Here is a 14,502-nt window from a genome sequence, read left to right on the forward strand (position 1 = left end):
GATGTTCAAAGAATGTTTTACACAATCTCTGGTCTCCTGATAATTATGGACTTCAATATTCCTTCCGTTAGACCCTCTTCAAAGAAGTGGATATAAAAGTTTGGTGGACCATATCACTGGTGTTGCCCAAAGGTAGCAAATGCAATGGGAATATTATCAATTACAAGTTCCCCTCCTAGCCACACAATATCCTATAACTGTGGAACCATATACTGATCAAGAATGAAATTGGGTCTCTTGAAGAGCACTAAGATGGATAAGTCCCTAGGGCCCGCTGGTATCTACCCCAGGTTATTGAGAGAGGCACAGGAGAGGAGATTGCTGGGGCCTTCACCAAGATCTTTTTATCCTTGTTAGCCACTGGAGAGGTCCTGGAGGATGGCAAGTAGCTAATGTTCATCTGTTCAAGAAGGGAAATAGGGATAATCCAGGAAACTATAGACCAATGAGTCTTACATCAGTGGTGGGAAGCTATTGGAGAGAATTCTTAAGGATAGGGTTTATCTGTGTTTGGAAAAACATGATCTAATTAGGGACAGTCAGCATAGCTTTGTGTGAGGCAGGTTATGTCTTACTAACTTGATTGAATTTTTTGAGGAGATAACAAGGGTAATTGATGAAGATACAGCAGTGGATATTGTTTACACGGATTTTAGTAAGGCTTTCAACAAGGTCTTTAATGGTAGGCTCATCCAGAATATTAAGATGCATGGGATCCATGATGACTTGGCCATGTTGATTCAGATTGGCTTGTCTATAGAAGACAGAGGGTATTGGTAGAAGGGTGCTTCTCAGGCTGGAGGTCCGTTCTGCAAGGATCCATGCTGGAACCTGTGCTGTTTATGATGTGTATATATAAGTTATTTAGATGAAAATGTAAATGGGTGGGTTAGTAAGTTTGCAGACAATACAAAGATTGGTGGAGTTGTGGATAGTGTAGAGGGTTGTCAAAGGATACAGCCAGATATAGTTCAGTTGCACGTATGGATGGAGAAATGGCAGATGGAGTTTAATTCAAGTAAGTGTGAGGTACTGCACTTTGGGAGATCAAATGTTAAGTATGCAGTTAATGGTAGGCCTCTGAACAGCACTGATGTACAGAATGATCTTGGGGTTCAAGTCCATAGCTCTCTGCAAGTAGCCACCCAAGTAGATAGGGTGGTAAAGAAGGCATATGGCATGCTTGTTTTTATTGGTGGGGGAATTGAGTACAAAAGTCAGGATGTCATGTTGCAGCTTTATAAGACTTTGATTAGGCCAAATTTCGAGTATTACATTCAGTTCTGGTTTGCCATATTACAGGAAGGATGTAGAGGCTTTGGAGAGGGTGCAGAAGAGGTTTATCGGGATGCTGCCTGGATTGGAGGGTGAGTGAGCTATAAGGAGAGGATATAAAAACTCGAGTTGTTTCCTCTTGAATGACACAAGCTGAAGGGAAACTTGATAGAAGACTATAAAATTTCATGTGATCTGACCTTACAGAGCAGTCTCCTATGTGGAACCTTATCAAAGGCCTTACTGAAATCCATACAGACTCTGTGTACCATCCTGCCCTCATCAATCTTCCTGGTCACTTCATCAAAGAACTCTGACAAATTTATGAGGCATGATCTCCCATGCACAAAGCCATGCTGACTACTCTTAATCAAACCCTGTCTTTCCAAATGCATGTATATCTTATTCCTCAGAATCTTCTGAAGTAACTTACCTACGGCAGATGCTAAGCTTAGTATAATTCCCAGTTTTTATTTTGCAACCTTTCTTGAATAAAGGCCCAACATCCACTACCCTCCAGTCCACAGAGGAGGTGATGCTGTACAGCTTAAAATGCATGAAGGTGGATAAATACCCAGAACCTGATCAGATTTACCCTAGAACTTTGTGGGAAGCTAAGAAAGTGATTGCCAGGCCCCTTGCTGAGTTATTAGTATCATTGATAGCCTGAGGTGAGGTGCAGAAGACTGGAGGTTGGCTAATGTGGTGCTACTATTTAAGAAAGGTGGTAAAGAAAAGCCAGGGAAGTATGGATTGATGAGCCTGACACTGGTGGTGGGCACGTTGTTCAAGAGAATCATGTGGGTCAGGACTTGCATTATAGTATTTGGAAAGGCAAGGACTATTTAGGGATAGTCAACATGGCTTTGCATGTGGGAAATAGTCCGTCACTAACTTGATTGAGTTTTGAGGAGAGAAGTGGATGTGATTTACATGAACTTCAGTCAGGCATTCAACAAGATTCCTCATGGAGATTGGTTAGCAAAGTTAGACCACATGGAATACAGGGAGAACTAGCACATTTGGATACAGAACTGGCTTGAAGGTAGAGGTCAGAGGGCAAGTGGAGGAGGGTTGCTTTTCAGACTGGAGGTGTGTGACCAGCAGTGTGCCACAAGGATCAGTGCTGGGTCCATGACTTTTCGTCATTCATATAAATGATTTGGATGTGAACGTAGGAAGTATGGTTAGTAAGTTTGCAGATTGGAGGTGTAGTGGACAGTGAAGAAGGTTACCTCAGAATACAATGGAATTTTAATCAGATGGGCCAACGGGTCGAAGAGTGGCAGATGGATTTTAATTCAGATAAATGTGAGGTGCTGTATTTTGGAAAGACAAATCAGGCCAGGACTTATACACTTAATGGTAAGGTCCTGGGCTGAACAAAGAGACCTCGGAATGCAGGTTCATAGTTCCATGAAAATGGAGTCACATGTAGATAGGATAGTTAAGAAGGTATTTGGTATGCTTGCCTTTATTGGTCAGTGCATTGAGTATAGGAGTTGGGTGGTCATGTTGCAGCTATACAGATCATTGCTTAGATCACTTTTGGAATACCGTGTGCAATTCTGGTCTCTTTCGGAAGGACGTTGTGAAACTTGAAAGGATTCAGAAAAGATTTACAAGGATTTGCCAGGGTTGGAGGTTTATAAAATCATGAGGTTAAATAAACAAGGTCTTTTTGCCCCGGAGTTGGGGAATCCAAAACTAGAGGGCATAGGTTTAAGGTGAGAGGGGAAAGATACAAAAGGGACCTAAGGGGCAACTTTTTCACACAGAGGGTAGTGCGTATATGGAATGAGCTGCCAGAGGAAGTGGTGGACGCTGGTGCAGTTGTAATATTTAAAAGGCATCTGAATGGGTATATAAATAGGAAGGGTTTAGAGGGATATGAGCTAAATTCTAGCAAATGGGACTGGATTTATTGAGGATATCTGGTCAGCATGGACGAGTTGGACGAAGGGTCTGTTTCTGTGCTGTATATCTCTATGACTCTATAAATCTGTTGCATACTTTACCATAGAGAGCTATCAAAGTTCACTCATTTTAATCTGTTGTCTATCTCAGCCATGAATATGCTTGTATCAATAAAGAAATCAAGGGTTGTAGGGATAAGACAGGGAATTGGATTTAAATCTCCAAGTGATTAATCTTTTGTCAAAGCAAATATCTATCCATAAGTCATATCAGAGAAAGATAACCCTTTAATAGTGTCTTTAAAATATCAAACTGTGAACACTGAACCCCAGCTGAGATAACTGTGTTTAAAAACCTCGGTCAAGTATTCAGAATGGAACATGATCCTTCGGAAAAATGTAAGCTAAATGTTATATAAAAGCTATGTGTCCAGATGTTAATATATTGCAACTTGTTCCTGCCAATTAAAACACCCTGTAATGGCTTATTTAAATTCTGACAACTATAGTCTGTCTTTTAAAGTCGGAAGAGCAAGGCATTTAAAATCTACAGCTATGTCAGATACATAAATCTATAAACCTCAAGAGTACTTAAATTATTGATTTATTTGTTGAGCAGTGAACGTTAAGGGTGTTGAACCTGCCAAAGTCAGTTCTGTTTGAATTCAGTCTTGAGTTCAAATGGTCCTGCTCCTGACTGAGTGAGCCATCTTTCTTCAGCTGGCAAAAAAAAAATTGATCCTTGATAATGGGTAATAAACTTCTCCATTTGGGTCCCATCTGCTATCTTTAAAGTCTGCAAAATCTTGTGTCAATCTCTGTGACAGAGGTTTATAGAATCACAAGGGGCATGAACAGGATAAATAGACAAGGTCTTTTTCTCCAGGTTGGGGAGTCCAAAACCAGATGACACAGGTTTAAGCTGAGAGGGGAAAGATTTAAAAGGGACCAAGGGGCAACTTTTTCATACAGAGGGTGGTGCATGTATGGAATGAGCTGCCTGAGGAAGTGGTTGAGGCTGGTACAGTTACAACATTTAAAAGGCATCTGGATTGGTATAAGCATCGGAAGGGTTCAGAGGGTTATTGGCCAAATGCTAGCAAATGGGACTAGATTGGGCCAAAAGGTCTGTTTCCATGCTATATGTCTCTATGACTCTATATTTGGCCCCTACTGTCACGTTAGACTTACCCAGTTTACCACCAGTGGGAGCCCTATACTTATGACTTAAAATAAATATACTCAAAAATCTGGGGAATAATATGTCCACAAAGAAATGTTTACAGTTTTATGAAGTGTATGTTGTTTGAGTTGCCGTTTATATTTCTATATTTTCTCATGGCTCAAACATGCAAAGTTAAATATACAATAAATAGAACAGAAGCTGGAAACAAATGTTAGGAACCCAAAACACTGGATTTTGCCACCTTCAGAGAATTAAAAATGAAAAGAAATTTGTAGTTGAAATTGTAAACAATACTTTTTATTGTTACATTATACAATAACAATAGGTAAGACAGCAGTTATGAGAATTTTAGATCTTTTCATACTACATCACCTTTCATGCTTTGTTTTGTTTTCCTTCAGTTGCCCATAAATATCACATTAGGTGCATCTAACATTGGTCTTCAATTTCTGGAAAATGTATTTCATACAACAATACTTTAAAATTTGACCTTAGGTTGTCAAACCACTTTTTTAAAACTGTTATTTGCAGAAAGTAGGTTTTCTAACATTGCACATAATTAAAAAAGTCTTAACATATTAATTTAAGAATAAATTATTACCAAAATGATCATTACAGAATTATTCTAATTTATTTATTCTTTCCTGGTCCCCTTTAGTTTGTTGTTTCCGGTGCTGTTAACCTTTTTGCTCATATGGGGAAAATGGACTGTTGGGGTCCTTTCAGTTGGCCCATACAGTCCTAAATTTCTTGCTGCTGCTGATTTTCTAGGAGGTTTAACACTAGGAAAAGGGTTGAATGTCTGAATCTTCAAAGTGCTAGTTCTGTGCCCTAGATCCGAAATTCCTTTCTCGGAATCTGAAGAATCAGATGAGCACCTTTGGCTTGGTGATGGACTGGGAGGCTCAGTTGCAGTTGTGTCAGTCGGGCTTAAGTCTAGTTTTTTTAGCTGGTGCTGAACTACATTGACATTGCCGTTAGCATCTCTGTAAACTGGATCAGAAGATTGTCCATCTGCTTGTGCTGATATTCGATCCTCGGTACTTTTCTTGTCAGCTTCATTGTTTTCTGTTGAGCTAAGAGATGATTCTTCTACTGGTTTATTACTTTTCCGTTTCATAATGTCACTGTGATCCTCCATTAGTCCTATGGTATCACCGTAGCTCAGCTGGTTCTTGGTCCTTGCTAGGTTTTTCCGATGAACTCGAATGTGAGTGCGCCATGGAGAATTGAGCTTCGACTTCATGTCATCCTGTGAGGTTTTTGGCCCAGGGACATGAATTACAGCATTCCTGGTGATTCTGTTAGTAGTTCTCAATTTCTTCCCTAGAAGTAAGTGGTTCATCATTGGAGTCTGATTGGTCTGTGATGGGAGAATGGTGCTGACTGGCCCTTCACCTGTGAAATGTATAATAAAAAAAACTCACTAGTCAATAAGTGACCAGAATAATCATAATCTCTGACTGCAGAGCTCCATCTTTATATTTCTCCTGAAATTTTCAGAATAAATCATACTCAGGACACAATGTTCATTCTAAACCTTCAAGTAAAAAAGATAAATAAATCACTTATTTATTATACCATAATGTAATAAACTTTGGATGAATTTTTATTAAATATTACATCGTCACTGTAAGATCATATTTCACTCAGATCCTGGTGGGCACATTGCCATAGCACATTGATGTTGCAATTCAGCATGAGTTGGCAAATGTACTCAAGTATATAGGGAAATTCACAATATCTGGGTGTTCTTTCGACGTTGAGACAGAGGTATGATTCAAAATTGAATCTGAATATTCCTGATGCGAACATTAGATAGATGGATGGAGGGATAGATGGATAAAGAGAGAGCCAGACAAACAGACAGGTAGGTAGATAGAAAGAGGTAAAACACATTTGTCAACAATAAGTATCAACTTGGCAAAATTGACCAAAAAGCACTTTAAGATAGGAAGTTATAAATGGTCAGAGTGGAGGACGGTATAGGGTGGGGATCCACTAATTTTCTTCATTTGTGTTAATGACCCTACCTTAATTTGAAGACGATACAAAACTTTGTTGTATTGTGAACCATGAGAGGATACTGGTAAACTTTGAGAACTCATTGGCTGGTGGAATGGGCAGAGACATAAAAAAGGAAATTTAATGCACAGAAATTTGAAATGACAGATTTCGGTGGGGAGAATGAAGAAAATAATGTTTTATTCTAAAGGGGGTGCAAATGTAGAGACACCTTTGAATTTATGTGCATAAATAGTTGAAGTCTTGGAATATAAAAAATGAGTAATAAGCCATGTGGAATCCTGATTCTGGAGACAAAGGACTTCAAGTGACATGCCTGAATTAGAGATGCTAGGGCTGTCTTCCTGAGAGATGAAACAAGAGACTTGATAGAGGTGTTCAAAATTGTATGCGTTATTCAGAATTTTGAGCAGTATGGACAGAGTAGTTTCAATCAGGGCTTTCAAAAGAAATTGAACAGTGATGTGAGGAGAAAAATAATTGCAGGTTTGTAGGGTAAAGGGAAGAGATTGCTGCTAGTTCAATAGCTTTTACAGCGAGTCAGCATAAATATGAGAAATGGATTGAACCATATTTAAGAGAAGACCAGAGACTGATGGCATTTCATGAATGCGTGCAAAGCAAGAAGAAAGATTAAGAACAGTGGAAGTGTTGTTGTTCATCTGTGGCTGCTTTTTTTGCACTGGAGAGATATTGAATGTTACTTCCGGTTGAGCTTTAGTAAAATTGTTTCAAAAGGGAAAAAATTGGCAGTTCTTCAGTTAACATGTCTTGTGGGCAGTCCATGGAAGAGTGAATTAATTAGCAATGAAGGCCTAAATGACATAAGAACAGGAAGGAGATGAATGAAGTCTTATGTTCACAGTCTTCTTATGGGATAGCATCTCCAACAGAAAGAGGGCAAAAAGCATGAAGAAAAATATGAGAAGTAAATATTAGTTATAGTCACGCAGTAATCCCTCAAATGTCATCCAAGAAGTGGATGCATTAAATGGGAAACTATTTAAGCACAAATACATTATGGATATGAGTATAAGAACAACTTTGGGTTACGATGAACTGTAAAGGACATCCTAATGTCTCATGAGAATTCAAGATCACAATTTAAAGTATGAGAGTGGAGTGAAATATAATTGTTAAGTGATGGATATGCTTTATATTATTCATTTCATCGAACATTCACTGGATTCTATTACCCGCCATAACCTTGTATGATCACCAACCCTCTCTCTATACTGCTTTTATACAGGTGGAGCAACGTTCGTATTAACAAGCGAGAGAACCTGTTTTCACCTCCTTGATCATCTCTCTCTCTCTCTCTCTCTCTCATTCTGTGTTTTTGCCAAAGGTGACCACCCTTTTTGGAAGTGATCTCTGATGCCTGGAGCTCAGCGATATTTTGTTGAAATTGCACCTGTTAACAAGGCTGGGGCCAGCAATGATTACATTAGAAAGCCTTAGATCCAAAAATATGATTAGATGGTTGAACATATGTAAGCCCTAAAATGCAAGATAAGTAGGACTTGAAAGGTCATTAAATTTCCATGAGTTACTCCATAGAAGAGATACCGATATGGATTGAACCATATTTAAGAGAAGACCAGAGACTGATGGCATTTCATGAATGTGCGCAAAGCAAGAAGAAAGATTAAGAACAGTGGAAGTGTTGTTGTTCATTTGTGGCTGTTATTTTTTGCACTGGAGAGATATTGAATCTCTTTTTCAATGAAAAAGAGAAAGAAAGACAGAAAAGATTGTACACCACAGGGAAAGAAAAAGAAGTTAATTTACTTTTGGTATTTTCACATTTAGTACCTCCAATATATAACTATAATATGAAGAAATAATGAAATAAAATTATAAAACACTAACTTCTTTCAATAGCATTATTCAGCTTGTTCCTAGGATCTGGGATGATCCCAGGATTAATTTCATCTTCTGTTCCTGATAAAAGAAACAGAAAATGTAAAAACGGGACAAAATGATCAGTATGTATATTGCAAGCATGGTAAGCAGAAATGCTCCATATATTAAAAATTAGTGTTATTGTTCTGGAAATGCCTTGTTACAGATGCCTCGCTATCATTTTAAACTAGCAATTTCCCGCAACAGGTGCGCAGTCAGACATTTACACTTTGGCAGTTTTCACCATTTCTCTTCCATGAAAATCACCCACCCTTAATGGGCAATGTTTCACAGTCCAACATTGGACTTGAAATGTTAACTCTGCTTCCCTCTCCACAAATACCGACAGACCTCCCGAGTTTCTCCAAGAAATTTGTTTTTACTCTACAATCTAGGACCTTATTTAAAAGGCTTTTCTTCATTTATTAGCCTAGGCAGTAAGTGTCAGCAACCAGCAGAAAGGTCATAGAGTTACACAGCATGGAAACAGACCACTTCAGTTTAACTCATCCATGCCGACCAGATATCCTAGACTGATCTAAGCTCTTTTGCCAGCATTTGGCCCATATCTCTCATAAGGCTTCCTCTGCATGTACCCATCCAGATGCCTTTTAACTATTGTAACTGTACCATCCTCCACCACTTCCTCTGGCAGCTGATTCCAAACATGCAGTACTCTCTGTATTGAAAAGGATACACCTCAGGTCCTTTTTAAATATTTCCCCTCTCACCTTAAACCTATGCTGTCTAGTTTTGGACTCCCCCATCCGAAGGGAAAAGACCTTGTCTCTCTACCTTACCCGTACCCCTCATGATTTTATCAGCCTCTATAAAAGGTCACCCCTCAGCCTCTGAAGCTCCAGACAACAAGAGTCCCGGCCTAACTAGACTTTCCCTATAGCTCAAAGCCTCTAAACCCGGAAACATCCTTGTAAATCCTTTGTGAACCTTTTCAAGTTTAATATCATCTTTCCCATAAAAGCGAGACCAGAACTGAATGTAGTATTAAAAAAATTGCCTAACTGATGCCCTGTATAGCCACAATATGACATCTATACTCAATTCACTGACCAGTGAAGGCAAGTGCTATTGTTAAGGTGGTGCTCTAGAGATAATGCCACTGGATTAGTAATATAGAACACCAGGCTAATGTTCTGGAGACATTGATTTGAATCCTGCCATGGCAGATGGTGATATTTGAATTCAATAAATTCTAGAGATAAAAGTTAACCTAAATGTTGATTGTTGTAAACATCCATCTGGTCCACCAATGACCTTTAGAGAAGGAAACCTTCCATCCTTACCTGGTCTGGCCTACATGTGACTCCACATCCGCAGCAATGTAGTTGAATACTAACTGGACATTGGGAAATTAGGGATGGGCAATAAATTTTGTAATAGGTAATGGCACACATACCCCACAAATTAATTTTTTTTTAAAGAAGTTAAGCTTATTCCTGTTCTCATTTGATTCCAAATATTTGAATTTTCTAACAAGTAGAGACACTCCGTAGGAATCAGAACAATTAATTCATTTCATCCACTGGTAGAGATAAGAACCCGTCAAGGAATGAGTGTTGAATTAGTGGCCTTCTGATCTACCTGGATGTAGGTCAATGTATATATCAGTATAAACTAAATATCTGATAAAGTCCTATAATTGGTTTTGAAGTGCAACTGTGATTCTGAATGATCCTTTACCTGCTTTAATGAAGATGAGATGGGCTTGTTGTTGCTGTTGCCTCTTCTTCATCCTAATGTACTGTCGTTTCAATGCATTGATATCAGTTGTCATGCGTTCCATCATCATGCTGTTAAAGACAGAGTGGTGCTCACTGCGGCTTGCATCAATCGCCCCAGGGCTGAGCTCGGCTATGTTGCTCGACTTCAGGATTTGTTCATCTTGCTGATCTGGAGAATTAACAACCAGAAAAATGGAGAAGTTTAAATTTCTACAATATGTATCACATTTCAGTCACGCACAGGCTTGATGGAAAGTCAAACTGTAGATTTCATCAGTAATGTAGTAACATTTACGGTACCTGGAAATTGTGTACAGAGTTAGAAACAAAATGAAAGTGACTGCAAACACAATATTACAGCATATTTCTAAATGTAATGTAAAACTATTGTTGAATTTACACAAGCTGATAAAGGGTGACGAGGCTTGCCTAACATATTATTTCATTTCACATTAACAGAAGAAGCAAATCATCTACATAAAACAATCATTTGTTTCATCAATACATGTGAAAAGGCATCAACTTTTGTAAAATATCCTAGTTGGTTAGAAATGTTGCTTGCTTGCAAGAATGACAATGGAATTTTTTAAAAATTGCATACATTGTAGTTTTCAGTGAAAAGCAAAAGCAATCATATGCATGTTTCTCATGCTCCCTTCGCACAACTCCTGGCGTACTTATTTGGCAGTGACTACTGGGACCTATATAGAGTTTGGATCAGCAGACAATCTGTCCACAGATTGAAACAGTGCTGTTTCAACTCCACTAACGGAAGTATGATAGAAATCCTGTTCATAAGTTTTAATGGGGTTTCTGCCAAATGTTTGAAGAAGTTACAGCAGCGGAGTGCAATCTAAATTCCTGACCACTGAGGCAAAGTTATGTTAATTGGTGTAAGAATATCTGCAGTGACCATGCAGTATAGAGTTGACGTACCTAATGTAACAGAAAACTGTCTTAAACATGAATATACTGTAACTTTCACCTACACAGATGAGAATTGTGTGAGAAAAGGGCTACCCCCTCACAAATAATTCATGTTACAAGTTAAGCAGGCATGAATGAAAGTGTCTGTTTTGTCACTTGCCTGAAAATTGATGTCTATAGCTTGGATCTCCGTTTTTTTCTTTTAGTCTGCTTACTTTGCATCTCTATTCCCCTTAATTTGGTGAAGATTCTGAATGGGTTGAGATGCAATTTGGATGTCCCTGAAGGCTTTCAGAATTGTTGTCATTCCATTCTAATAATGTCCTCTAATTATTCCCTTTCCAACAGCTTTCATTTCTAGCAAATGTTCCAAAGGCCAACTGCCTATTTAGCCACCACAATGTTTGGTGTTTTGAGAAGTATTTTTGTACACCACTTAACCAGACAGCAAACAGTCACACGGTTCAACATGATGTTATTACATTAATTTCAGTAGGTTGTAAATTGATAGTATTTTGGTCATTGAATTTGGGCTTCATCTACTAACAAGACAATACTGCTGAGTACTAGCCTGTACAAACTTAGAGACAAAAAAATGGAAATTGAATGAATGTGCCTGAGAGAGATTAATGAAACTTTTGTCTATCGCCTACTTCGCAAAGAAAACCTTTAAGGCAGCTTTGGAAAACCAGAAGGCTTGCAGTAAGAAGAAATTAAGAGCAGAATTTAATGATCCTGTACCCATCTCACATCCCCCAGAGGCAAGTTTACAGTCAATGGGTACATTTAAATCAAAAGAGGTAGTGTGGAGAGGGGACACAGCCTCCTCCTGATAACGTCTGCACCAGAAAGACTCTGATCCAGTTGTCAGCTGAGGACAGTAAGTGGGAAACTGAAGCACATTTAAAGGCTGTACCCCAGATGCAATTGGTAATCAGCAAGTGGCAAATGAAGGATGAGGTGGAGTATGGTTAGCCACCCAGCAAAGAGCCAAAAATGAAAATCTGGTGGCTTCTGTGGGAGTACGATCATTCAAGGTCAAATGGTGGCTGCTCAGGGAACCTGGCATTGGGCAGCAGGAGTCCGGCTGAGAGCCATTCCCTGAGAACCCTGCCACTCAGCCTGCATTCTAGTTTTACTTACCTTTGGCCTGAGCTCTGTCTCTGATCCTGGCCTTCTGGTGGAGGCATGACTGGCAGCTGCTACTACGTCTGGTGGCAATGACAGTAATATAGAGCTTCCAGCTTCTAACTGGCTGCAGCTCTCAGGGGATTTGATTTCCACACCATTGGGTCATTGATTCTGGGGAAATGTGACACTATCTCAATCCCTGATGGGTACTTTACATCGTCAGTCTTTCCTCAGTTAAGGCAATGCAGGACTCCTACCAGGCAAGATCTCACATCTCAAATATTAAATTCTACCTCTCGTATGCTGTTTTTCTCTGAATGAATATTTTTAAAAGATATGTGTACCTAACATCAAAATCTTCATAACTGAACCGTAATCCGTTATTTGACAGAGTAATCTGAATTGGGTCTATTAGGGCACTTTGGTTGTGCTTTTGCTTTCATCACTAATGTTACTCTGTTAACCTCATATCATCAAAACCAGCAGCTCTTGTTGCTGCTAACCTTTCAATGCTTTCACTTTCTAAAAGGAGCATTAAGATCATGTTAAAGATTACCTTTGTCTTGTTTTTGATATTTCTGCAATTCTGGTACGAGTAGACTGAATGGTCCCAGGCAGCCAATTGCAGAAGCTGTTACATCATCATCATCCAAATCAAGCTCGTCATCACTGTCTTTTGTTTTACCGAGAGTTCTGTGACATGTATTGGGAAAGAGGAAGAAAATCCAATATAAAACTGTGTGCATTATTCAAAAATGGTGAAATCTCAAATGGGGCACATTAGAGTACTCTAGGACAATAGTTTGCATATGTTGAAAATTACAACAAGCAAATTTAACTTCTTTTATACAAGCAACATATTCAGAAAATCAAGAATTTAATGGTATTAAGATTATCAAAAATCACAAAACAGTATTTTCACAGTTTAAATATTTGGAATAGTCAATAATCAACATCTATCACCAATTATGAGCTCGTAATTAGACTGAATTTTGTCCTAACGCATTGTGTATAAATACTATCATTATTTGGATAATTGAAGTTTCCCTTACCGTTGTGACTCTGAAGACTTGACAGGGGCCGGAAATGGATTGATATTATAAGTGTATTTCTCTCTCAGTTCAGCCAGTTGTGGAAAGGGAAATGGTGCCATTGAATAAAGAGTCTATAACAGAAGAAATGAAACATGATTCCTCAATGAGAAGGCTATTTTTAACCCATGCAATATGCAATTGAGTATTTTGGAATAACAGATGAGAAATTGTTTCTCTTTAAACACAAATACTTATACTTTTCTAAAAAGAAAATGTTTGATATTTATGATTGGAAACATCGATGGAGGGAAAACAAATAAAGAGATTTCCTCCTTCCACTGATGTCTTTGTCTTTCTTCTGAGGAAGCAATATCTACACTGCTGAAGTGACTTGTTAACTGCTTAAGTCCTGGTCAGTTCTGGTCTTTTATGATGGCAGCAACAGAGGATTTACAAGCAAAACTTAATTCGGTAACAGACTTATCCAATGAGCTAGGATTATTAAATATGAGAAAATAATTTGTTTTTGAGGACTTTGACATTATCCATGAACACCTCTAACATGTAAAGAACGCCAAAGGGTGAAATTGTGAGATTGTCTCACTTGGACTAGGCTTGTAATCCTTTGCCCATAGAAGATTAAGAGATGATGAAATTGAGGTATTTAAGATCTAAGCACATAGATAGTATTTCATTTGTCTGACAGCATTCCTTAAAATTAGAGCTTGACTGTCTGGGGTGAAATCAAAAATGACATCCCTTTGCTCAAAGGTAGTAAAAATTTGAAACTCACAAACCTAAGAAGTAAGAGGTGTTAAGCTTATTTTTCTATTACCGTACGATAGATTTTTAGGCAAGGGTATTAAGGGTTATGGAATCAAAGCAACTGATGGACTTGTTCCTAATTTTTCTTCAAAAAAAAAAGCAATATTATAACCAGACAGGCCTTCTTGTAGTGCAGTGGTAGTGTCCTTACTTCTGAGCTAGAAGGCTTGGGCTCAAGTCTGCTCTAGGGGTGTCATATCTGATTCAAAAATATCTATACTATAACCAGCACCAAAAAAGTGGCAGCACAGTGGCATAGTGGAGGCATCAAGGAACGATAGCAATATTAAATCAATGGGAATGGGGGTAGCTCACCACTGGTTAGAATATTAACTACAAAATGCGATTGAGGATTGGCCTAAAACACAGTTCTGCAAAAGCTCTTCTAGATAGTGTCCTGGGCCACGTGACATTCATTGGTTCGCCAACGATCTTCCCACCATCATAATGTCAAGTGTAGATGTTCGCTGATGATTATACAGCATTTGCATGCAACATGTAATGTGGACAACATTCAGGTTTGATCCGATAAGTGA

At 38.6% G+C, this 14,502-nt stretch overlaps 1 protein-coding gene across 7 annotated transcripts in view; it reads right to left on the reverse strand.

Moving 5' to 3' along the window:
• Positions 1-4,716: 4,716 nt before the first annotated feature.
• tbc1d30 (TBC1 domain family, member 30) overlaps positions 4,717-14,502 on the reverse strand; it is a 63,173-nt gene continuing 53,387 nt past the window's right edge. For 5 of the 7 annotated variants that reach the window (XM_048549451.2, XM_048549455.2, XM_048549453.2 and 2 more), the window contains 5 exons: positions 13,160-13,272; positions 12,664-12,800; positions 10,009-10,218; positions 8,275-8,346; positions 4,717-5,775 (listed from right to left, as the gene is read on the reverse strand). In XM_048549451.2, coding sequence (XP_048405408.1) covers positions 5,012-5,775; positions 8,275-8,346; positions 10,009-10,218; positions 12,664-12,800; positions 13,160-13,272 — 1,296 coding nt within the window. In that variant the 3' untranslated portion in view covers positions 4,717-5,011. The remainder of the gene's footprint in view (positions 5,776-8,274; positions 8,347-10,008; positions 10,219-12,663; positions 12,801-13,159; positions 13,273-14,502) is intronic. The other 2 variants (XM_048549452.2, XM_048549454.2) reach the window with 1 other exon arrangement.

This window comes from Stegostoma tigrinum, chromosome 18 (assembly GCF_030684315.1).
Source record: "Stegostoma tigrinum isolate sSteTig4 chromosome 18, sSteTig4.hap1, whole genome shotgun sequence".
NCBI lineage: Eukaryota > Metazoa > Chordata > Chondrichthyes > Orectolobiformes > Stegostomatidae > Stegostoma > Stegostoma tigrinum.